General features: G+C 34.0%; 1 protein-coding gene across 7 annotated transcripts in view; it reads left to right on the top strand.

Annotated features, from left to right (window-relative positions):
- HDAC4 (histone deacetylase 4) overlaps positions 1-26,787 on the top strand; it is a 329,931-nt gene that overhangs the window by 198,397 nt on the left and 104,747 nt on the right. The window contains exon 1 of one of the 7 annotated variants that reach the window (XM_089636848.1): positions 12,184-12,975. The exons of 5 other annotated variants lie outside the window; for them this stretch is intronic. In XM_089636848.1, coding sequence (XP_089492974.1) covers positions 12,957-12,975 — 19 coding nt within the window. In that variant the 5' untranslated portion in view covers positions 12,184-12,956. Of the gene's footprint in view, positions 1-12,183; positions 12,976-26,787 lie in introns of those variants that run through there. One more of the 7 variants, XM_089636849.1, reaches the window with a different exon arrangement.

Consider the following 26,787-nt stretch of genomic DNA (forward strand, 5'->3'; position numbering starts at 1 on the left):
GTTCAATTTAATGGCATATTTTGTATGTCAACGTTGGTTCATGTATTATGTGGAGCTGGTATGAGACCTTCATATTTGATAAAAAAAAATCTTTTATTCTAACGCTCTATTCAATGTGTTTCTAGGTGAAATTATAGTAACCTTGGAACGTAAATCGATTTATGCTAAAGACGTTGTTGCAATCCAATAATAATTTGTAATCCTGCTTCGTGGAGAACTTGCTTGTGTTTGTATACACGATGGTAACGCCTCTCAGCACCCAGTTAGCCGTTAAGAGGAAGCTACAAGCCTAAAATGTGTATATTCTTGGTATACCTTATATTGTAGGTAAATAGGCATTAAAATCGCTTGACAAACGGAGTCTAGAAACGTTCGATTTCAAGCACAAAACTGTTTTTTATTTATTTTGCAAATAATTATATAAGAAGGCATAAAAGTTAATCAAGTGAAACTGTCACAGATAATCTTAGCTATAATACTGTATTTTTTAAAATTGTTTTCTTTACGCGTTCATACATTTGTATTGAAAAAAAAAATTTTAGTAGTTTACATTTATATTTTTTAGTGAGTAATTTATATTTTTATTTGTAATCTGCAGCGAAACGATAAGAAACCCTTCAATTTATCTGAAGCATATTTTTTGGTATTCATAATTTACACCAATTCGTTATAAAGATTAATCAAAATAGTGATTTAGCATTAAGCTTCGCCTTATTGAGATAGTTACAAAGCTTTACGTTTCTGCTATCTGTTTTTTTTTGCATCATTGTTTCAAATGTCAGCCAACTAAAAACCTACGTAAGAAGCTATTTTTAGCAATTTGCTTAAACACGTTTTACTTGATATTTAATTATTCGATTCAATTATGCAAGCATGCAGCATAGTGGATTATTTATAGATTCCCGTATTGAGCACGTTTCCTCAGTTGTTCTCCTTCTTGTTTTTTTGCATTGTGTCTGTTTTAGACTACCAATCGTTGTTGGTCCATTCCAATTCCAATTTATCTTATTGTGTTACCGAAGTTTTGCAATTACCTATAATCAAATCTCGAGTTATTGTCGCAGCTTGCATTTTTTTGCAACTTAAGTTATCAGATTCTATAGAATTAAATATAATATATAATTATTCATTGTATAGCGTTGACTTAGTCTCTGAAGTCGAAATACTTGATCAAGGCATCATTTTTTTTACCAAAAACTCTGCTTTGTATCTCATATAACTTGTATCGCTAAGGATTTTCAACGATTTTCAAAATATTCACACATTAAAAATTCTGTAGACATCTCTCGTTAGAAGCATTTTAGAATATAACTCTACAATTTGGTCACCTATCTTTAATAATCATTTTTTTTTTTTTTTTTATATTTACTCCACACAGGAGGCCCTGAAGAAAATAATTTCCCTCAGGGCCTATGTCATCTTTGGGGATGCTGTGTGGAGGGTCTTTTTGTGGAGAGGAAGGAGTGAACATGGGTCTTGAAGAGTCCCATGTTGTAGGAGGGAGGAAACACAGAGGCCGGCAGTTCGTTCCACAGCCGAGCTGTTGAACTTAAGAACGAATCGTAGAAGCGACCCGTTCTCATGTGACAAGTGTCAACTGTGTACAAATGTTGGGCGCGCGTTTGGCGTGTATCCCGACTACGCACCGGTGCCGAAGGGATCAATGACGCTAGTTCTTCAGAGCATCTTCCATTGTAATACCGATAGAACAAGGACAGCATACCTACCTGACGCCTGTGCTCTAAAGATTGCAGTCCGTTTGTTAAGATTGGGGAATCTATCAAACGGACCGCCCGTTTCTGCACAGAGTCAAGGGTTTTTTTCAGGTATTTTGGGGCTCCAGACCAGAGATGGCTGCCAAATTCGACAGTAGGGCGCACTTGCGATTTGTACAGGGTGAGCAGTTGTGTACTATTAAAGTATCTGCGGGCCCTGTACAGTACGCCCAGCTTCTGAGAGGCCAACTTTACTCTAGCTTCGATGGAGCCCCCGTACCTGAGCTGGTCACTTATAGTTACACCAAGCATATCAATGGAAGGCCTGTTCGGAAGATTGCTTCCGTTGAAGGAGACTAGATTATCATTTGGATCCCTTTTAGACGTAATCAGACAGGATTGGGTCTTTGAAACATTAAATTCGACGAGATTATTTTTACCCCAGGAGGAAATACTCTCGAGATAACCGTCCATTCTCTGCTTCAAAGCCCTCCGAGCCGTTGGAGTTTGTGTGCCCTTTGGGGGCTTGTCAAACAAAAAGCTATCATGAACTGTACTGTCATCCGCGTCATATTAATATCATTGAAAGATTCCAACGCAAATTTTTCAATTGTATTAATTTTAGACTTAAAATTCTTTTACGATTAAGAGTTTTTATTACTTTTATTGAATTGTTGAAGTTACGTGAGATCAGAAAATTGTTTGGTCTTATATTTTTATATAAAATTGTAAATTACCAGTTGAATACCCCTAATATATTAATATTGAGTCACGTTCATGTTCCTAACATCAGATCAAGGTATGTGTTATTGCAACAATCATACTACGATTACACACCACTGGTAACTCGTATGCAATGTTAGCTGATGTTTTCAATATGCCCCTATCGAAATATAAATCTGAACTGATTAAATATTTTAGCAGTGGTTATGAGACCACTGCATAACAGTTTTTTTTAGTTTTTGTTTCTTTTTTATTTCTTTTAATGACTTTGCACTAATATGTATTATTTTTTCTTGTTAACTTATTTAATCTTATAGTTTTTACTTTTTTTTCCATATTGTTCTATGACTGTCAATAAGTTTCATGCTTTTAAATGGCACTTGTGTAGTTGATTCTAAATAAATAAGTATTTTTTTTATGTGACATCATAATATTAGGTATTTCCCTGCCTAAACAGTATACAATCAGGGTAACTATTTGTGAATTCGGAGTTTGTGGGATGGGCATACGAACCAGTTCGCGGCCCTTTTCATACAAATCTTAATTTTGGATTTGAGATCAAAATACCCGACCAAACTGAAAGATATTACTTTTAATCAAATAAAAAAAAGCATACGTATGTACTGATCACAAGTATTTTATTTATTTTAGTTTTAAATTATAAAATATGGGATAGATAAGATGGAAGATTAAAACGGTAGATAGTAACTAATATCGAAGTGTTATTGGAAATGGCAAAAGGAATATTAGCTCTTGACAGGCCAAGATGCCAAACAAATCGTCTGTAACCGTGTGGGTCTTCCGACGACCCCATGCATGTTTCTGTCTTATGGGCTTTTAAACTATAGAAACCCCAATTATTCAGTCAATTATTAATGGTATCTTATGTATTTGCGCAGGAATTCGTAAAATACTAAAATGATATGTTAAGTATTTTAGCTAAGGTAAGGAGAATAGTAATTTTGGGTATTACCTACTCCCCCACTTGGCTGCGGAATAGTTAAGAAACACATCGCTTCGCGATTTTGTGGGAGATCCTGATGAACCCCCTTTGGATCATACGTAATTCTTACCTTCAGGCATGTAAATGTTAGATTCATTTATTGGTACCGCGAAACCCAGTATGACAATAATTAAATGCTGTATTTTTTATTTGTTACAGGTGAGGATTTTGACTTTCTAAAGACAGCTAAACGTGTTTCTTGCTGCCATCCCAACGTATGTATTTTATTTTTTTAAATATTAAAAAATATTTACGACCGAAATTTACCTCAGAGATCAAAACTCTTCTCTTGTGCGTCATTGTTATATTAAAATAATGCACATGATCAATTGTTAATTATTTAGTTTTGATGAATATGAAACTGGAAAAAAACGCTATTGAAACTCGTACGAAAGCTGTAAAATTAATAAGAAATCTAATGTTTTTTTATGTCTAGATTTCATTTTATATTCATCAACTAAATTAGAATATTATTTTAATTTGTTGGACTTTAATATAAATGTAATCATCGCAAGTAGGATACAATAAGGAATGACATCAGACCGGATTGTTTTCGCCGCTTTCCTTCCAAGAAGGTAATTATGTAATATTCCTGTAAACTATAAAGAAGCCGTTTCTGCCATCGTGAGGCAATGGTGGCACGGATAGATCATCCAATTCCGATTATTGCCTTGTGTCAAGCTATGCCTCGCATACAAATAATGAACGTTGCCGAGTCGTCAACAATAATAATAGAGGTGCACGCTAAATTATTTCCAGTCACCTGTTGTTCTCGACGATCCCATTTTCCCAAGTCTTTGAAAGATGAAAGTGAAATAAATCCGCAATAAGTCGATAGGTCTGCAATTAACTGAGATTCAGTTTCCGTAACATGTCCAAGTGACGATTTAGTGTTTAAATTAAAAACGGGACTGTAGGCCTCTAAATAATGAATTGACAGGTTTCTTAACAAACTGTTGGTAAACACGAACATTTTATTAGGATGTTGGAACACGTGATCTTAAAAATTGTGATTCTGTCGCAATTCGTCATTCATTTATCAGGAAAAGCGCACCTGCTTGAAACTCGTGTTCCGATATATTCTGAATGGACTAATATTTTATTAGGAATCGGATTGCGATCAGATTTTCAACAGTATTTTAATAAATAAGCTATTCTCATTTTTCTCCGTGTACATTCAACATTTGGGGATGCCATAGTCTTCACTGGATTTCGTATGTTGTTAGACTGAAGGACTACGAAGGGGAGGAAATAGGGAAGAGTAAGGTTAGGAAAAGTCTGGTTATTCATATCTGTCCACTAAACACGGATAAAACCATTTAAAACAATATTTTGATTCTGAACGATTAGCGGAAGATACCGGCATCAAAGTCCAAAGCCTGGCGGAATAGAAAAGGATTTTTTGAAAATGCATTATTATTATTATTGTTATTCAGTTACGTGTGAGAGATTCTAAATAGCGTCAATAAATACCGCTTTGTAACGAAAATGTTTACAGCTAAATATAAAGAAAATATAGATTAATAAAATAATTGATCAAAGCCGCCTTCTTTGATTATGATCAGGGTCGGCCCTGAGCCAAACGGCAAAATTTTAAATCTCAAGTAAAATTTTGAGGCCTAATGTCAAAACCAGTAGACGCCTGGGTAGATGATCACTGTAATATTATTGATTACAGTGATCATCTACCTAGGCCTCAAAACCAGTAGACGCCTAGGTAGATCGCTGTAATCAATAATATTCGGATTATTTATATTTTTGTGTAGATCCGTTTTTATTTTATTTTTATTTATTTTTATTTTATTTTAAATACATAAACGGCTATACTGCCTTTTATAAATAAACATATTATAGAGTATAAAAGTAATAAAAATAATATCATTACATAATAGTAGTTTTAAACTTAAAAATAACATACAATTATTTTGTGTATCACAACCAAAAATAACAATGAGAAATATCATCATTTCATTTCAACATGTCCATATTGCGTATATAAAGTTACATTATGGAAAAATAATTTTTGAGTGCATGTTTATATTGCGCTAATTTTAAGAAATAAATGTCACCGATGTTAGCTTGTTCATTTCCCAAAATGTGTAATCGACTGATTGGTGAGTAATAATGTGATAATGTATGTGTGTTATTATAGTAGAACGGTAGAGTCAGTCTATTGTTAGCGCGACCAGGGCAATGAAATCGTATTAGTTCTATTAAATCAGGGGTATCCAGGACCGAGTGAATTATTTTATATAATATTAATAGATCACAGATTTTTCTGCGATCTGATAAATTTACGAGATTAGTCCAGTTTAATAATAAATTATAGTCCACGGATTCTCTTGGAATACCTAATTTAAAATTAATATACCTCAGGAATCTATGCTGGACTTTTTCAATCGCTTGAATATGGATATTGTAATGTGGAGCCCAAATCGTAGAGTTATATTCCAAAATGCTTCTCACTAGCGTTATGTATAAAATGCGAATAGTATCAATGTTACAAAATTGTTTGGCTATTCTAATAATAAATTCTAAAATCTTCATTGCTCTATTAATAATATTAGTTATATGGCTAATAAATGTAAGTTTTGAGTTAAAAATAATACCTAGATCATTTATTGTTTCTACTGAGTTTAATATAATTTTGTCAAGATTGTATTCATAAATTGTCGGTTTCTTTATTTTATAAAATCTTATTATTTGATATTTACTAATGTTAAGTGCCAGTTTATTGCATATACACCAATTAAACAAGTTGTTTAATTTTTTTTGTAAAATTATGCAATCAGAAATATTTTTTTTTTATATAATTTTAAATCATCAGCAAATAACAGGATATCAACATCGGAAAAAACGTCTACAATGTCATTAATAAATAAAATAAACAGTATTGGTCCTAAATGGGAGCCCTGTGGCACACCACTAGTGGCAGAAAAGGCATCCGATATTACGTCATTTAACTTTACAAAAAGTTGCCTATTTGTTAAATAACTCTCTACCCACTTAAGAAAGTTCCCGGTTATACCCATACCCCTTACTTTATTTATCAATATTTTATGACAAACTTTATCGAACGCCTTGCTGAAGTCAGTATATATCGAATCTACTTGACATTTATCTGCAAAGGCATTGGCTATAAAGTTTTCATATATTAGTAGATTTGTCAGAGTTGATCTATTCTTCATGAAACCGTGGTGAAACCTGGTTATAATCCCATTTAATTTAAAACTAATTTTATCCAAAATAATTTTTTCAAATAGTTTTGGAATAGTTGACTGTATACACACAGGTCTATAGTTCCGTATATCGCATTTGTCACCTTTTTTAAATATGGGTAAAAAATAAAAATTAATTATAAAAGTAATCTCAATGGTGTTAGAACCGGCAATTTGGCGCCCGGAGGGGACTGCTCCAATTGCGCCCGCATAGGGCCGGCCCTGATTATGATATGGTGCACAGCTATAAGAATTTAAATTATACAATCATCTCTGCTACGTACAGTCCATTCTTATACGGACGCGAAACCAAGATCCTGAAGGAGGAGCATATAGACTACAAGAATTCGAAATGTGAATCTTGAGAAAAATGGTTTTAATAAAAGGGATTCCTCTACATCCAAAGCCTAAGTTTTGAACCACCCAACAATAGAGTAACGAGCTTCTAGAAAATAACACCAAGAATATAACTTCTCAAGTAAAAGAAAAAAAAATCACAAAAACAGGCTGCCATTGGAGAAGGAATTTATTAACCAAGTTTTTCACAATTTTCCGAGAGGTATTTGCATTCATATTACGTGCGGCTTTTTGTCAATATTCTAATGACGAGCATATCACAATGAAACACTAGGAATAAATCGATATAAAAGTATGTAAATGCACCTGATTTGGATAAAATAGCACTTCATTGTTTTCTGATCACTATGACGCGCGCTCTCTAAAACCATCTGTCGGTTGATGCAATAGCAATTTCAAATACAATTAATGTACCTACTAATAAACGAACTAACGTAAGCAAAACGAATACCCGTACCAAATACATACTCGGTTTCGCTAACATTTACTTGAAATATGATGATTTGTTCGAATAGAAAAATATTGATGCTTGCTTTGCACTTTTGGAGAGTAGAGAACGCGACCTCAAACAGATCTGCCATTCTCGTCTGCGCCCCTGATCCCCCTGCGAATAGGGTACCTACCTACTGGTAAAGATGAACGCCAGGATCAAAAATAATCAAAAGAACAACTGGAGTGAACATACAAGAGTGAAGGGGTAGCATCGGGAAAAGTCTATAATTATTGATTTTTTTTTTAAATATTATTATTACTGATCAAGAGTCCAAACTACCCGGAGCCAGGGGGACTATGGCATCCCAATCATTGATTTGAATGGATGGTTGTCTTGTTGAGGAATGTGTTTACGTTGAAGTTGGAGAGAGGGAGGAGATGGGAAAGACAACGGTGGGGAAGTTTTAGGCTATTCCGATCTGGTCACATAAACACGGCTAAAGTCATTTTAAGCAAGAGAGACTGCCGCAATAATTTATCTGAAGATGGCTGATTGTCCAACTTCAAAATGAATAATCGTCGGATGATGATTTTATACAAAATATTTTAAGTATAAAAGAAGAAAATTTTGAATTCTGCAGTAACCTTTCCAGTTTTGTAATTTCCAAGGTCAGTTTAAAATTTCCGAGAAGTTTCCATGTGGGCAACGAATGCACATTGCATTCAATATAATCTCTTGCATCCTTGTTCAGTTAAGTAATCGCGTAAGATTATCCTCTTGAAAGGTATTATATGCATAGCGATATTTGGATTATCATTGTTCTCAAGTTTTACCTTGAGCATAACATACGTTCATAATTTAAGCAGAAACTGCTGGCGCATGCCAACTAATAGTAACATCTTCTTGTGTATATTATTTGTATACAAGCATATTAGTAACAGGCTAAGATCACGCGAATCGAATTAAAGACAAAAAAAACTATCGATCGACCATCCATTAAAATGAATGATTGTTTTTACGCCGAACGAATGCCTTACAAAAGGTATTGAGTGGTTTTTTTTGTGGACTGTCGTGCTACTCGGAATGATAATAGGCCGGTTTTGAATCCTCACTACTACCAATCCACCTGATTTTGAATTGTAGGTAGTCCAATCACGTCGCAAATAGCCGATAATTATATGTTTTGAGGACTCACTATTCTTTGGAGCTTTGTTTATAGATAGGGTTGCTATAATTTGATGTTAAGTCCAACCAAAGAATAAAGAATTAAATATGGGCAGTGTCATTATTTATTTGGCTTCTTCGGTGATTCGAAAAGTGGACGATATTGACCCCCTATGGACGCTGGAAGCTTAGAGGGGGTTGTGGTGACCTCAAAGACAATAAAAGGCCGTGAAGGTAAAAATAAACGCTGAAAATAATTGATTTATTTGAAAAAGCTTTAATAAGATATAAGCAAAATAAATTTGGGAAACCCTGGGTTACGTTGCACTTCTTCAGGTTCAACTTTACTCAAAAATTTTGGACAAGCCAATAATTCCAGACTTGTTGAAATCCAGCTCAAATTTATTTATTTTTTGTCAATTTGCCACAGATCTGGTTAGAATGCTTGTTTTCTGTTGTCATGCAACAAATTTACAAAAATATGTTAATTTTTTAAATGCCAAAAATAAATTAATTAATTCGAAGCTGTGTAAATTTGAATCATCACGAGGAAGATTGTCATTTATTTTATGCGTATTTTTTAACCGATAAATGAGATCATTAAGCTTCATTAAATGTTAATATAAATATACAGGATGTATCGGCACGTACCCGACAAACTTTAACCAGTTATTCCTTAGCACATTTGGAGTAAACAATGTTATGGGCACTTTGCTGTCCGGTAGCATTTTTTTTTTCAATTAAAAACAAAAAAAATAAAAAAATTTCCACACTACATCACTGTCATTGGCATTGCTTTTTGTGTTCAACAGCTGTTATAAGCAAGTATGTCGAAGAGCGTCTTCACTCTTTCGCACACACTAAATAATAATAGTTAAAAATTGTACGAATGGTGCCGTGCCATTTCGTTGTGATTGTAAAAGCGCGCCAATATAGGTACACACGTACATTATTCAACGGAATTCGAATAAAATATTGCCAGATGGGTTTTCAAACTTTGACAAAGGATAAAACAGTGGTGACATGTGGTGAAAATACGAATATTAAATTTTTTATTAAAAAAAAACGCTACCGGACAGCAAAGTGCTCATAAGATTTTTTACTCCAAATATGCTAAGGAATAGCTGGTTAAAGTTTGTCGGGTACGTGCCGATACACCCTGTATAAGCCAATGAATCGATACTAAAGGCATGCCGGGGATAGATCCTTTGTAATCTCACCTTCTTTCTCATAAACGCCGCTAAGCCTCTGGTGTTTGAATTTCCGTCACATTTGACATTGTCACAAATCGTTGATAAGCGGCATTTTAAATTTACGAATCGGCCCTCAAGGGGGATTTTTCAAATGTCAAACAACAACAAAAGGAGTGATCATCAAATTCGGCGCGAGATTGAAATACCCCATCCTATGCCAGAGGCCGTTGTAAATGTAAAAAGGGGTCTAACCGCACCGATTTGTGACTATGTCAAATTATATGACAGTGTCTAAAAAGAACCGTGGCAAAAAGACAGGTTACAGCAGAGCTCTCAGTGGCAGGAACATATCAGCCGGATACATAATAATAATTCATATGACTCGTTGATATTTTTACCATATCTCCTAGGTATTTGTATGTCTCTTGACGTTAGTGTGCTTAGTCTGTACGTAAAAATACATACGTAATGACGCGGTAATTGCGCATATGATTACTATTTGTCCAGTTGTGCGCTAAAAGTCTAATGACACAAACCGTCATCCAAATATGTGCTCTTCATCCAATGAATACGTCCTAAAGTAATGGACATCAATCTTTTAATATATAAAAGAGAGTGTCTGTTTGTGGTGGGCGGCGTGGATTTGATTTGTGTACAAAAATCTAGTGTTTTTTTCCGAGATTAATGTACTTTTGCACACTTGACCTTCGAAACAAGAGGAAGGTCAATGTCCACATTAAATTTCGAAAAACTCTATGTAAAGCTCTAGCAACGCCGGGGACTTCATCTAGTCTTCTTCTATCTTCTAATTATGTAAAGATTTTGCTTTGATTTTTATAAAAATTTACAGTTTTTTCCGAGATTGATGAAATTTTGAAAACTTTAGCCTTCAAAACTTCCCATTTTCCCACACCTTAAAGCAGAATTTAATTACTTCTCGATGAAATTTTGCACACTTGACGTTCAAAATGAGTGAAAAATTACTGCCTACGTCTGTCTGATTTACAAAAAAATCTGCGTAAAGCCCGGGCAACACCGGGGTTTTAGCTAGTTTATTATATAGTAGGTATTGGCGATGTATGGGAGTTACAGATAATATGCGTATTTTTATCAGAGCTAGATGGCGCGCTAATTACAATACCTGTCCATTTGTGTTGATCGTCCAGTTTCTTTGCGCTCATCATTTATCAGTAATAATTATTATTCCTTATCCTCTTTTCTGAGCAGTATTCAGTGTCGTGGTGTCTGGAGAAATTGTCTTATATCTGGGAAAAAAGTGGGTGTGTCAAGCCTACGCAAGACAGAAGTGAAACTTCTAGTATTCCTCTCTCTCTATTTTCAAATTTAATTTATTCCTCTCTCTCTATTTTCAAATTAACCGTATGAACCACAATCAATTACGTATTTCACTCGTATTACACTCACGACGCAGTATACTAACCAAGCAGCTGATGCTTGGCGTGGCGCAGTTCGCTGGTGTCTGAGAGAGAGGAAAGAAGAGAAGAGAGAGAACGTTCGTGAGCGGCTCCCCCACCTCAACAAGCGCATATGGTGAGAGAGGGACAGTGAACGGTGAGCGGTGGTGGGGGTACCCGCATTTTCGTGTCGATTCTGACTCGGTTTTACTCCGTCCCCGAAAATCCATTACGCGCCTAAAGAAGTTTCACTTCAAAATGTTTTGTAATCACCAAAAAAACGCTTTTTGTTTATATTTCATATACATGAATTTTTGTACTGGCAAAGACCACATATTTAGTTCAGTTTTCTACTTGCTTTTTTGTAATGCACCATGAACACAAATCTTCGGTCTTAAAACAGATCATACTGTCATATATGTATTTTACCATTCATGATTGTGTTATTATCATCATGTGTATATTAAATTACAATTTAATTGGTGTCGTAGTGGTATTGGTATCTGTATTTATCATTTATTAATTTTGTATCTTATTCGAGTATTTTTGGACACGTCATCGCTGGCATTGGGCACATTCGATGGTTTGCTGTTGTTTTATCTGGGTAAAAATACGACTCCGATTGTATCATGGTGGTACTAGAATCTATGAAGGAAATTTTCGAGCTTATCAGAATCAAATCAGATTTTTTAATTGTATGTCAGCAGCATTTAAGTGCATTCGATGGTTTGCCGTCGTTTCGTTGTTTGCTGGGGAAAAGTCCTAAAATAATGATATTACTGTCTGAATGTATATCGCGATGAGTTGTTGAGTAGTTGGTCGCTCGGTTGAACATCGTATGTATGGATGTGTGTGTGTATGTACGTTGTGTTGTTACCGCACTTGTGTGGAAATAGCGGCCGCCTTGCCCCCTATCCCTCCGCCCCTCTCCGGGGGCCCCGCGGCCGTCAGTTTGGCTCGCGACACTAGCGCGAAAGGTTGCCCTTCTCGTGCTGAGTGCCCACAATATATCTCAGTTCCCAGTGCGAGTGCGCCCGAGAGCGGAGGAACCTGTTCGACTACTGTAACTGACGTGCCGCCGCGCTTGGTCGATACGTTCCGCCAGCGGTGATCGGCCGTGCTATTTTGAAACAGTTGTCAACCACCAGCCTTTGACAGTCTTCGGGTCTTTGTAGTCACTCTGTGTGGCGTATTAGCGTTTTAACTGACCGAGTTAGCTGGTGGACTATTTGCAAATGTGTCGTGATTCGTGATCGATTCAAGCGATCATTTCTCTTTCTCCGCCGGACAGTTTTTGGAGTTTTCCCCGGTCTGTTGTTATTGACCTAATTAGTTGGTTGTTTCATGTCGTGATTTAACTTTAGCGTGCGTCCTGGTGTTGGTAAACGTGTCCAGTACCAATCCTCTGTCCGCCCCGTTAAAGTTCGTTGAACCTTTTGGCTGATTGCTTAGTGGTATGAGGCTGACGTAGTAGGATCGTACGGGTTCAGTAGTAGACCCTGTTAGTCCTACAGGATCTCTAGAATTCCCTGTGACAGCTTCTGAAGAACTGCTGTAGTGGATAGTGGCTGCTGCATGCACCGCGGTTCCTAGTGTGAAGACAGTGTTGTACGCTGTGTGATATTATTATTGTTTTGTTTGTGTGGAGAGTACTGAAGTGTTCATCTCTGTGTTCACTAAGATCTATTTTTTATAAATGAAGACTCGCTGTGAAGTGGCTGTCAAGTCTTAGATTATGTATGTTATGAAATTGGGTAAGTTGTTTTATATTTACTAACTTGATACCTACGTGTGTTTGTTTCTCACTTTTTATTAATTTGATGATGCCACGTATGATTAAAGGAGTCACGATGAAATTGGAATGTTATCATTTCTAATTGGTATCTTGGGATCTTGTTCAAGCGGCTTTTATTTGGAATCCGATGATATCAATGATTGTATAAGTAGTTGATGATAAATTGTAATGCAAATTCAAGCGCTTGGCTGTTTTTGCGCCGGGGTGTTTGTCTAATGTCGATAGTTGTTTTCCGGTCTCGATGGACTTACTTTATCACATTTTTCTTGGAAATATTGAAATTATCTGTCCGCTAAAACATTGTGCGTAGTACTGAAGTACCTACTACTGGGGTATTCTGTAAACATACAAATTTACATACTTAACGTGCGTACATAAGTCTACTGTGTAATGTATTTTTCCACTGGCATTGTACGGGGTTAAGTTCAAACGACCACAATAAAACCACTCGTCATATCGGTCGCTTTCAACAATCAAAACTGAGCAAACACTAAATCAAGTTAACACGACTTAGCGAAGTATTGCCAAACTCCATTTGCTGTTACTCCATTATGTTTTCACTAACGTTCGCTTAATTCCTATGGATATCAAAAATTTAACTTTTAAGAAGTTATTATTTAACTATATTTATGAATTCGTGTTTTATTTTGCTTTAATATTTAAAAAAACAATAAAATCATGAACTCTTGCAAAATACAACTTCAAACGTCACTTTGACAGCTCAACACGACACGTAGTGAAAGTTAATCCACACAAACAGATGTCTTAACTTTAAGTGTACCCCTGAGCGTTGAAAATTGCGCTCAGTCGCGTTGGTGAATATAGATTATGCATTCAAGCTACGTTTTCACTTAGGGATGGCTCAGTTCAATTGGGGAAAGAGGGCGTAAGATTTCAACGATTAGACTACTTTAGCTATAATTCTTTTGTTGTGTCGGCAGAATTTGTTTCTATTATTAATTTTACTGATTTTAATTTTTTTTTCAAGCTTTCCAATTTCAACGAAAACAAATCATCTTCATTGTAAAAAAAAAATAGTTTTGAAAATCTTCTACATTTTGTATGCATTTTTATGTTTCAATCTAAAACATGTATTGTGCTAACATCTCTTTGTAACTACAGATGGACAAAATGTTTTATGATAAAATCTCAATTAAACTCCAGAGGGACAAAATGTATCATGCTAACATTTAAAATGTATCATGCTAACAAGCAAACACCTGGTCAGAACTAAATATCATGGCAAATACAGATATCAATGAACTAAAATTATGGTTTGATGAAAACCTGTTGACTTTAAACTCTAAAAAAACTTATTATTTACCATTTTTCATTAAAAAACAAGAAACACCTAAAGAAATAAACATAATTATCCACTCTGTGAAAAATACAGAAAACCACAAATGCAATATGTTATGCACAAACATAGAAAGCAAGACCGATATTAAGTACCTAGGCATAACAATAGACCAGCGTTTAAAATGGTCCCCACATATAAATATTCTGAACAACAGAATAAGGAAACTAACATATATATTTAGATGTTTAAGAGATATTTTAAACGAAAAATTACTTAGAACCACATACTTCGCTTTCTGTCAATCAATTATACAATACGGCATTATAGGCTGGGGCGGTACATATAAAAATCAAACTCAAACAATTTACATATCACAAAAACTAATAATAAAAACCATATTAAAAAAACCCTATTCATATTCGTCCGAACTTTTATTCAAACAATTTAAGGTCAGAAAATTAAGTGCATTATACTTCTACCATGCAACATTACAAATTTATAAAAACTATATTCAAAATAAAATTGCACCCTTTAAAAATAACAGAAATCTTAGACAAACGTCAATACTTCCTACTCCTAAATGTAAAAAAACAATAGGACAGTTCAACCATGAATATCTCGGAGTTAAATTTTTTAACTCATTACCAGAAAAAATTAGAAACATGAATGCAAATATAAACGAATTCAAAAGCCACCTTAAAAAGTATTCCGAACAGTTGAACTGAATCGTACCAAATATAAACAAATATAACAACACCCCCATACACACAAGCCCTGCTTATTTATGGGGGTACATCGAATACCTACTTATATTATGTAATTAATAACCTACTATATTGTGTAATTATATTATGTAATTGTTATATTATGTAATTCGTGTATCTTTTTTTACTAATAAAAAAAACTAAAAAAAAAAAAAAAAAAAAATTCTTTGTAAATTCAGAGGGAAAAAATCGTTGATAACCTTTATTTGAATCGTGCTCACATTTTGTCATTATTTATTTAATGACATTCATTATCCGTCGTGACCAAGTGAACAATGGGACTCGAATGTTACGTTGCATCACGAATAATTGATCAATTACTACTATTAAAAACAAAACTGCATCCTTTGCAAATGAAATGGGAATACCACTCATGCACTGTTTTTCTTCTTCTTTTTGATAAATTGACATATGGAGTAGGTACTTACCGGGATAATTAATCCCCATAGCCTTTCAAAATGATTTTTTTACATGTTATTTATTGTAGAAAAAAATTGATACTACGAAAGGACTTGTTTGGCCTTATCATTTTTTTTTTCGGCCACAATCATCATATCGGACAACGCTCATAACATAACACTTGTACATAGATACGTTGCAAATTGTAACATCCCCTCTTTCTAATAAACGGCACATTTAAAAAAAAAACAGGTTATGTTATAAGTTACAATGGGCCTTTAGCATAATTAAATTGCCTTTTATGAGAATTTCAGTTGATTTCGATTAGAAACAGCCGTAATATTATTTATTTACTAGCGACGTCAAGTTATTTATTTGTAAGGTCCTGTTATAAATAAATTGTTGTTTTGGCCGTAAACCTGTCAAATTAGCATCAATAATATTTGTATTTTTTTTTGAGACCATAAAAACCATCCTTGCGTTTTTTTTTTTTTAGTTGCGGAAAAGTATTGAGGCGAGATCATTATATTATTTGAATTAGGAACATTGCACAGTTTCACGGGAATGTTAGTTTACTTTGAGTATTATTTATTTATTAGTGACGTTAAGTTATTTATTTGTAAGGCCCCCCTGTTATAAATAAATTAATTTTATAGCCTAGTAGTTTTTTGGCTAATTAACGTCAATAATATTTATATTTTTTGTGAGACCATTAAAACTTTTTCGATTTTTTTTTGTTTGAGTTGCGGAAAAGTATTAAATTATGTACATATTATTCTCTTTCTGAAAAAGGGCTTTGTTTGTTAAATTGATTTTTTCATTTCGAATTGAGTTGACGATTTTAAACGTGTTTAATAAACTAAGTACGGGTTGTTTCTCAGAATTTTAACAATTCATCAAGTTTCAAAGTTAATTTTCAAGTTGTTTGAAGGTTTTATTCAAGTTCTGTTATTATTTCAGTTTTGTGAAGCAGCTGGCCAATAACGATATATTAAAATAGAACCTCCACAGAACTTTGAAATTTAGTGAACTCCTAACGTGGGTGACATTCTTTTGTACTATACAAATATGTTTAGTTTGAGATTAAAAATACGGTACTTTGTCAACTTCAAGTATATAATATTACTATAACAAACTTTACTCGTGATTTTTTTGTTCTTAGTCTTTCACCGGGCTATACTGAGAGTATCTTCCTGCTCTCTCCAAAATCTTAAAATTACAAAACAGGGTATCGATTCTCCAATCCAGGCCGCTCGCAATCGCCGTCGAAAGTAAATACATTGGTCGACGATCTTATTCTTGAGTCTCGTCAAATTTACATACTTTCATACGCCATACTACGTCAAAAGTCATTCCACTCAAACAGTGGAATGACTTCGTCGAGAATCGAGGCCCAGATGATGAACATAGCAGCGTGCAGTCTATATTATTATTATTGTGTTGGACGAAAATCGTGAGCGTGCTTAACATGTTAATGATATAAGTTCTATTTATACGCAAGGCCGATAAGAATGTTTTACGATAGGAGCAAAGTGCACGTTGTCGGCTAAAATAAAAATGGCAGATTAGCCCCACACACACACACACACAGTCATACAATAATATAATATGTACATGATAGCACTAGATACATACATAGCATATCAACATGCAATCTATTTTTATTTTTTAATAACTCTTCACTTATACTTTATGTGTTCTTAGTGTTTGGTCGCAATTATATCCAACAATCCTTGACAGTGACTTGAAATTAAATTATCAATGATCCAGCGTTTTATTCCGCATAGTGTGAATTAAGCTTTTTAGGAGTACGTAAAATGTTGTTTTTATTCCCATTTTTTTTTTATCGTGGGTACAGTCTTCATGAGCCTTCACTGAGCATTTTATATCAAATTAGTATCTACCTGACCCCTAGTTTACAGCCCTGGTGAAAGATGTCCTTTCAGACTCGAAACTTTGAAATGACTAAGGCTCCATAATAAGCGTTCAAAAAGAAAAAGAAGATGGTTTGAAAGGGACATATATAAATTAAAAATTGAGTGACGTAATATTTATATGGACGTGCCTATAAACTTAAATAATTAATATTTCTTAAAAAATAACATTACTCACTTAACCTGGCGCCATCATTATTCTTAACTTCGGAATTATCGGAATGGGTAGTAATCTATTTTTATCTACATCCTGAAACTCGATTTAATGTTATCTTTATTTGCACAGGTCGTATGATGATGTCGTGTTTCTAAATACAGCCGCAATGATAGCACATTAAAAATAAAAATAAAATTTTTACACACTTAACCTTTACGTACCTGACGGTAGAATCACGTATGACCCGAAGGGGGTCACTAAGGTCCCCCAAATAACGCGGAGCGATCGTGTCTCTCTCTTTGCCATTTCCATTAATATTCAGATATTAGTAACTACCTACCGTTTTAATCAAACATCGCCCTTTTTGATATATCGGCATACAGAGGACCCTTTTTCTTTCATAAAGAATTTATAATAATGGTTGTTGGAAATATCTTCGCCAAGTTGTCAATCATTCAGTAATAAAAAATTGTAAAAGATTTAATACGAAATAACTCAACTTTTTAAAACATTTAAGCTAACTGTTTTGTAACGAGGGTAAAACCGACTATTGCGTAGCATGCGTGACAAGACGCTCTTGCACGGAATGACGCTTCATTCAGACAACCTCGTCGGCTGTCAAAACTCTGTGCGGGGAAGACTCATCGAACAATAAACTTTGTGGGATGTTTTGTTAAACAATATTTTTCTTCATTCCAAAGTAAAGTTTGTTGTTGTGCAGTTAGGCTTTCTTCAATGTCAATATTTCTACTAAAATCTTCAACGTTTTCTTGAGTAATTCTGTTGTATTTCTTTATAGAAAACGATTCGTTTACGATACACCTGATAAAAATTAGCAGTATTGTATAAATTTACTTATTTTTTTTTGTTTTTTAATTCATATATTTTTGTTTATTTTATTAAAAATAAAAGAATGGTTTTATTATCAACTTATTTGTTGTTAACTTTCATGTTCACTTCCTTCAATAGAAATTTAATATCTGCCAAGCATCCCGAGACGATTATTTTTTTAGTTTCGACACATCTTCGTAACACTTAACTTCAATTTATCAATATTTAATTGATGACCAAGTCTGTGCCGTTTTTAAATGAGCGATTTTTTTGTATAATTATTTGCAGACGTAGAAACGTTATATAGAGCCAAGTAGCAAGTGTCGTTAAATCCAGGGCGTCCACTCTGTTATTTGCTATTTTGAAGAGACATAGTAATCGCTCATTCTGCGCCCTGATCATAAAGCGGTTAGGTTGAGTAAACAATTAGAGTTCAGTAAACAATTGTAATTAAGATCTTTGATTTGAATTATTTTTGATTGATGTCTTTTTTTATCAAGAACGTTCACGCCAATTCCTTTGATAAATGTTTGGTTTTTGGTTACTGTGGCTATCCAGGTTTCCAGTCCCCTAATTTCGGTAGTCCTTCGTAGATCTTGGCGCCAACCGGCCAACAGCGTTCACACGTCGGCGGGTTGGCGCCAACGTTGGCGCCGTGCGTTGGCCCAACGAGTACTAGGGGCTTAAAGCGATGCACTACGTCGTGTAATATTTTAAATTGAGCCGCTATCAATAAAAACCCTTACGTAGATGGCGATAAAGTTTAAATTCCCGCTCAACACCATCCGCCTGTTTTGATTTATGCAAGAAAAAAACATGGCCAAAAAGTGCCTTTTATTTTATTTTGTGGATGTTCAGGCATATTTTTTTTCGATAATTTTATAAATAACTTAATTTCCCACATTATACAATAAAATCATAACCGAAAATGGGTTCGTAAGTAGGAGATTTTGAACTTTAAAGCAATTTTCATAGGCCTTTACATTATTTTTTTTCTGGGCTCATAAAAAGACTTATCTAAAAAATACCTGATTATTTCAAAGGCCAAGATGTATTCTACTCGCAGTATTTAATTAAATCATCTGAAACATTTCTAGGCGACCAAATTTTCAAACCAAAAACATATGATTCTGCATTACTACGTATGGGATCGCCTTAACGATATTTTTACGGGTGCAGTTTTGATTAGCAGGTGTTCTGGATTACATACAATCTGTTTTATGAAGATCGTCTGGATGATAACCAACCTTTGATAGCAGAGGGCACCGAAAATGACAAATTTTTATTAATAAATAATAATAATGAATAAAATTAATCGTGATGCAGAAAAGTGTACAAACACACTGACATTTACTAAGCAAAGAGTTTTAATAATTTCATAACAAAAATAATCTTGTCAATAAGACATGCTTGTGATTTTTTTATAGATACCTACATATTTTATAAAAAATACAAAATGAATACTATTTCAACCTACTTTTGTTTGTGTACGTTATATGATTTCCCTGTCAAACAAAACAATACAAAAAAATATATATAAAGAACACAATTTTAAACTTTTTTCCACTTGTTTTTATTTGACCGTGACCGGTTTCAGCCTGTTAGGATTGTGTTCTTTATATATATTTATAATGGAATTCCACCACGAAATAACAGTTTCAAATATTAAAATATTTAAAACAATACTATATTATTTTAGTTGTTTCTCTATTGATACAAGAGCATCATAAATTCAAAACGAAATTCCATCACTAACTTTACTTGTCTCCGTGTAGAAATGTAACATCAATATAAATGTATAAGCTATTATATATAAATGATTAGATTTAAGTAGGAACTTGACGTAATGACGTTATTATTTTTTCTACGATAACAACATACTACGTAAGTAATGTTTTCCCGGTATTGTTTTTGTTGCCGGTGAAGTAAACACAACTTTTAACCTATAATCATGCAGTCATTATAGCAGTCCATATGAACAACTTTTCCACAAAATGATAAAAATACAGTAACAACAACATGATAAATAAGCAGCAAGTAAACAATAAACAACTCCCGCTCTCACCCAGTCACCGGTGCCGTTATCCAACAATCCTAACCCGCTAATCCGCCTTGTGGCGTCATTGGAATATTTCAACTGTACTAATAAATTATGCACCTATCTTATACCCAATATTAATTTTCCGCTATAACTAGTGAATATCGGCCGATAAGATGAGACATGCAGCGAAAAACTGGGTTCCACTTTTTTTACCTCCAATTGACCTCCAACGCTCTAACTAAAACTACCGAATCAGATCTGCGCACACCGCTTATCGCGTTCTAATAGTGTAACACTTTTCGACGAGATATTAGTACGCAAAAGCGCCTCTAATTGTGTAGCTCTATGGCAACATTTTACGACTACTCTCTGCCTGAGCGCAATACTTTTGCATGATGACGTTTCTCACTACTTAGTGAAGAATGTTGGTTTCATTATAACTCACATTTAAAAAAGGATATTAATGACGGGATGTTTAATAGAATTTGAAAAATTTTCAAATTTCAAAAATTAATTTTCAAGTTCTGTGACAGTTCTTTTCGAGTTTTGTTTATATTTCAGTTCTTTCAAGTAACTGGCCTATAATGATATAATAACAGAACTTGAATAGAACATCCACAGAACAAATTAACGTTGACATTTGAATAATTGTTCAAATTCTATTTATTAATTCCATCCTAAGTGATTAAAAGCGATGAAGAAAAACTAACACATATACCTTATTCACGTAACCTATTTACCCTAGTTTAGGTTTTTGCACTTTTCATTTTGAGTTATCCAGTCACCGAGATTGTTTATTAAGTCAATGCGATTTAGGATGAGATGTACAGAACAACAAGAGATGGGTAACGATGCTTTGGTTGGTTTATAAATTAATTCTACAATCTAAAAGCATATGTAATAAAATGTACGTTAAAAAGTGCATATGTTAAATAAAAGTAATATATAATTTTTCACATTAATGAATGAGTTATTATTCGATTTTTTCCCTGTACTGAAATACAAATAACGAATAGAAATCGGTTACAATTATTTAAGTAAAACTTCACCCTATAACAAGTTGTATTTGTTTACAAAGCGTGGAATTTATTGGAGTGTTAATGGTTTGACCTTCTTGTATAAATGTCTAGTAATTTACTCTACCACAGAAACATTATTTTTATACTATCAGCTCATAGTAATTCACACTGTTTTGTACATGTACTCGTATAGCGCTTATTATCGCGATGCGGAGTTCAGTGGTTCGAAGCGGATAATAATTCTTCGTATTTCATATAAATTCATCGATTCGCTAAAGCCGAACGTATTTTTTTACTATTCTATCCCACTTGGATTCATCGAATTCGCGGGTTGCTCAAAATTGAACCTAATCGTTTTTTTTGTGCCTTTGTTTTAAAAATCTGGTTTGTACTGCGTACAAAAATGATAAACAAGTGTTTAATTGTATCGAGAATCCGGTTACAATTATTAGTCATTTTATTGATTACACAACAACATTGTGTAAGTTTTATACCGGTACACACAAATTATTTAGTGAGTTAAATTGTCCAGCGTAGATTTCTGCGAAAGTCGCGAGCTACGTAGTTACGTATAATTATAGATAATAATTCGTTCGAATTACTTGATGGTTGATGAACAGTGCTGTTCAATTTGCTTTTGCTTTTTTGCTCACTTTTTTATAAAACACAAGCTTTATTTCCGGTATTATACAGAATACCCGGAGATAAAAGATAAATAACTTTTTTCGAAATTCTAACTTTTTTCCCATACAAAAATATTTTTCCATAGAAGAATATTTATTTTCTCATAGAAAGAAAACAATTTTCTTACCTTAAAACTACTACCTTAAAATGCTGATAATTTATTATGTATATAATTAATCAAATTCGAAAACAGTTATTTATACTTTTACTTGTACTTTCACGTATAATCATCGCCCGATCTGCGAACAGTAGACCTCGCGTCCAAAAAAGTGTGTGTGTTCTATTTTTCTCTTATTTAATAAATCAAAACCGAATCTTCTTCTGAAATCATAAGCTTTGTAAGTATGTATTCAAATACATTTCCACTTAATTCATAAACAAGACGATTTCAGATTTTAAAATAATCTTTAATGAATCATTAAAACGGCCACCATCCTGAAACCGGAACCGGAACGCAACAAACAATTTTAGGGACAGATGAAATACCAAATGGTTTAGTTAAAATGGGACTTCGCTGATCCGACTTATGATCAGTCGATAATGTCATATCGAGGTGTTCTTTCATGTAGGTTTAATAGCGGGTGTTCAATATTTAATTGTGTTGGTTTTTACTGGCTATATATATGTAATACAATAAGTACAAAGCGAGTCCAAGATAACAACTCTTTAATTTTAGCATTGCCTGGCAACGTGTAAAATGGCTTTAAATTAAAGTCAGTAATCTTGCCATGCATGTGCAAATGTGCATGTTCAAGCACATTTGCACATGCATGGCAAAGTTAAATTTCTTCATCAACCCAGCTATGGTTTCAGCCCATAACATTATTTACATCATGGAGCTTTTAAGTACAGTGTATTTTTCACTGTTAATAAGACGAAACACTTATTCCAATTTTTTTAATAAATTTATTGTTCAAATATTACTTACAAAAAAGGGTAAATATTCGGAATCGCTGGCTACGCTTAATACGACATTTTTTTTAAAATAAATCTTCTCGATTCACCTTAATTACTATAAAAGGCAACAACCTGCAATTGAGAAATTTTTATTTTAACATTCTAATTTATAATTATAAACGTAAAATTCAATTACAATTTATTAACTTGAGATGGTAGATTACTATGTTATTGTCTTTGTTACTTTTAAACTACGTAAGTCTAACAGCAATGAAAAGTGTCATTTTTCCTTTATTATTTACATACTGCGCAGCATCCATTACTCTTCTCCGTACGCTGCTTTGTTGTCATCTGTACCGAGTCCAATTTTATCACGTCCACATTTAGAAGTAAAACGATCGTCTATTTTTGTTGCATCGTCACCTCTTTGTGTTTGTTGCGAGTCCCTGGGGTCATCGGTCCGGACATGTTCCATAATGCTGGCTTATCCACATTGGTTCCACTGGCAGATCGCAGATCTTCTGGGACCATTGCACGCGGGATTGTGCATTCATCTTGACGAAATCAATCGACTGTATAATCTGCCAAGTGTCCATGATTTATGTACCAAGCAGTTAGATTTATGCAGCAATTTATTTCAATGTCCAATATAAGACACCACTAAAAAGTATCCCTCTGCTCTTCTAAGTGGTTTTTTCCTAAGATTTTTAAATACCGCAAAACAACAAAAATTCGACTTATCGGTCATTCATTCACCTCAAACTCCACAACAATACACACAATGTTTTTTTTGTTATTGTTTTGTCAATGTCAAACCGCACAGGAGTCCCAACTGCTCCCAATCGTCTGAAGCATGTGAGACTGTCAAGACTGCCAATGAGACTGCATCCCCAATTGGGGGTATGTTGTGAGGCTGAAGGTAGTGGGGAGTGGAAGAAGATAGGGAGAAGGAAGGTGAGGGTGTACCTGTTTATTCAGATATGATCACCAAACATTGCTAAAGCCATTTAAAGCAAATTTTTAATTCTGAATGGTGGTCTTACTCCAAGGCAAGTAGTTTACGGCGTGCCGCGAGTGTACTGTGTAGTTTTTAAAATGAATAAATTGTGAAATAACACAAATTCATCAAATAAAATTTACTTGCGCCCGCCGGGATTTGAACTCGCAACCTTCGGATTTCAGGTCAAAAGTCTTTCCCTCGACCACGTACGTATAAATATTGTATTCATTTTTTGAGTAAGCAGTATTGGTTAATTATAATACATACTGCGTTTTCACCGATTGTTCATGTGAGTGAGAACAATAAAATTCGTGAAGATACATAATACGTGTAGGTTTAGACGAATAATAATACAAAGAAATAAAAGAGTAAGGTAATCAATACAAGCAAGTAAAATATAATACAAGAAAATAGCAGAAGAGAATACAAGCAGATCGAATATAATTCAAGAAAATAGCAGAAGAGAATACGAGCAAGTAGAATATAATACAAGAAAATAGTAGAAGAGAATACAAGCAAGTAGAATATAAAGCAAGAAAATAGCAGAAGAGAATACAAGCAGATCGAATATAATTCAAGAAAATAGCAGAAGAGAATACGAGCAAGTAGAATATAATACAAGAAAATAGTAGAAGAGAATACAAGCAAGTAGAATATAAAGCAAGAAAATTGCAGAAGAGAATACAAGCAGATCGAATATAATTCAAGAAAATAGCAGAAGAGAATAGGAGCAAGTAGAATATAATACAAGAAAATAGTAGAAGAGAATACAAGCAAGTAGAATATAAAGCAAGAAAATGGCAGAAGAGAATACAAGCAAGTAGAAAAGAGTACGATAAAATAACATAAGAGCTGAATTAAATGTTTTTTTCTCGATTTTCTTACGAACTTGGCTTAAGGCGGAGAGCTACGTAGTAATGCTAAATCATGTGTTTTTCGTTTTAAAATTTTATCGCTTAGAAATATTTTAGACCCTTAAATTAAACACTGCGAATAGAACACACTTTGGCCTTTGTGTAGTCTTTTTATAAGCCTAGAAAAATCAAAGTATCAGGCCTATAAAAAGTGATTTAAAGTTCAAAATATCCAATTTACAAACCCATTTGCGATTACGGTTTTATTGTATAGTGTGGAAAATTAAGTTCATTAAAAAATGATCGGAAAAAATTTTAATATTCGTGCCTGAACTTCGCAAAATAAAATAAAACACACCTTTTCGCGATATTTTTTTTTCTTGCATACATCAAAACAGGCGTCTAGTGTTGAGCGGGAATTTAAACCTTATCGCCATCTACATAAGTGGTGTTATTGTTAGCGGCTCGATTCCAAATGTTTAACGACGTGGTGTATCGCTTTAATCCGTTGGTGTTTTGCTTAGAACCCGGAAGCTGTGAATACTACGAATTATAGAACCAAACAATATTACCTAGGAATAGACGCAAATTATTATTATCGACGATAATTTCTTGAAACTTTACTTCCTGGCAATAAACATCGATATTATTATTATTTTTTGATATTGGTCCAAATACTCATTCATCATTCATTCAGAAGTGTTTGTTTTCAGAATCTGCCATTCATTAAAAAGATATCCAGCGAATTAATAACAGGATGGACCTGTTAGCGAAATATATGGATTATAATATTATATTATATAGACCAGGGGTGTCAAAGATACGGCCCGCGGGCCGCATGCGGCCCTCGGACCCTATCAATACGGCCCGCGAGCCGTATGCGGCACTCAGGTCCCATCATTACGGCTCGTATATATATTTTTTCATGGAATGGAAAGGTAAATCACTTTGTTTGATTTGCAATCAAACAATTGCTGTTTGTAAGGAGTTTAATTTAAAGAGACATTTTGATTCGAATCATAAAGGAAAATTTGAAGGTTACACTGAAAAGATAAGAATGGACAAACTATAATCTTTAAAATCTAACCTTCACGGCCAACAGTCGATATTCACTAAAGCTAAAACTGAAAGCGAAGACGCCTTAAAATCCAGTTTCATTATTGCATTAGAAATCGCCAAGAGATCAAAACCTTTCACTGATGGTGATTTTATTAAAGAATGTATGTTAAAAGTGGCTAATGTTTCATTCCCATCACAAAAATCAACCATTCAAAATATTCCGCTGTCAAGAAACACTGTTGCTTCAAGAATAAGTGATTTATCTCAAAATTTGGATTCCCAGCTGAAGGAAAAAATTAAGGAATTTACACACTTTTTGCTGGCTATTGACGAGAGCACTGATATTATTGATACTGCTCAACTTGCTGTCTTTATACGAGGTATTAATAGTAACTTTGAAATATGTGAATAACTATTGAAGTGCGTTCCATTGACAGGCACCACTACAGCAAATGATATTTATTCTGCTATTGAGCATTTAATAGTAGAATATGAACTCGGCTGGAATAAATTTTGCAGCATAACTACGGATGGCGCTCTTGCCATGGTTGGCAAACATTCAGGTGTTGTGACTAAATTAAAACAGAAAATATCAGAAAATTTTGTGGGAATTCACTGCATCATTCACCAGGAATCACTCGCATCCAAATATTTAAAAATGGACCATGTCATGCAACCGGTAATTAAAATAGTAAATTTTATAAGGAGCAGAGATCTAAATCACAGGCAGTTCAGGCAATTTTTACAAGATTTGGACGAAAAGTATTCCGATGTACCTTATTTCACGGAAGTTCGTTGGCTCAGTCGAGGGGCAGTTTTGGAAAGATTTTTT

Source organism: Hesperophylax consimilis, chromosome 10, assembly GCF_061612785.1.
Source record: "Hesperophylax consimilis isolate HC1 chromosome 10, BYU_Hcon_1.0, whole genome shotgun sequence".
NCBI lineage: Eukaryota > Metazoa > Arthropoda > Insecta > Trichoptera > Limnephilidae > Hesperophylax > Hesperophylax consimilis.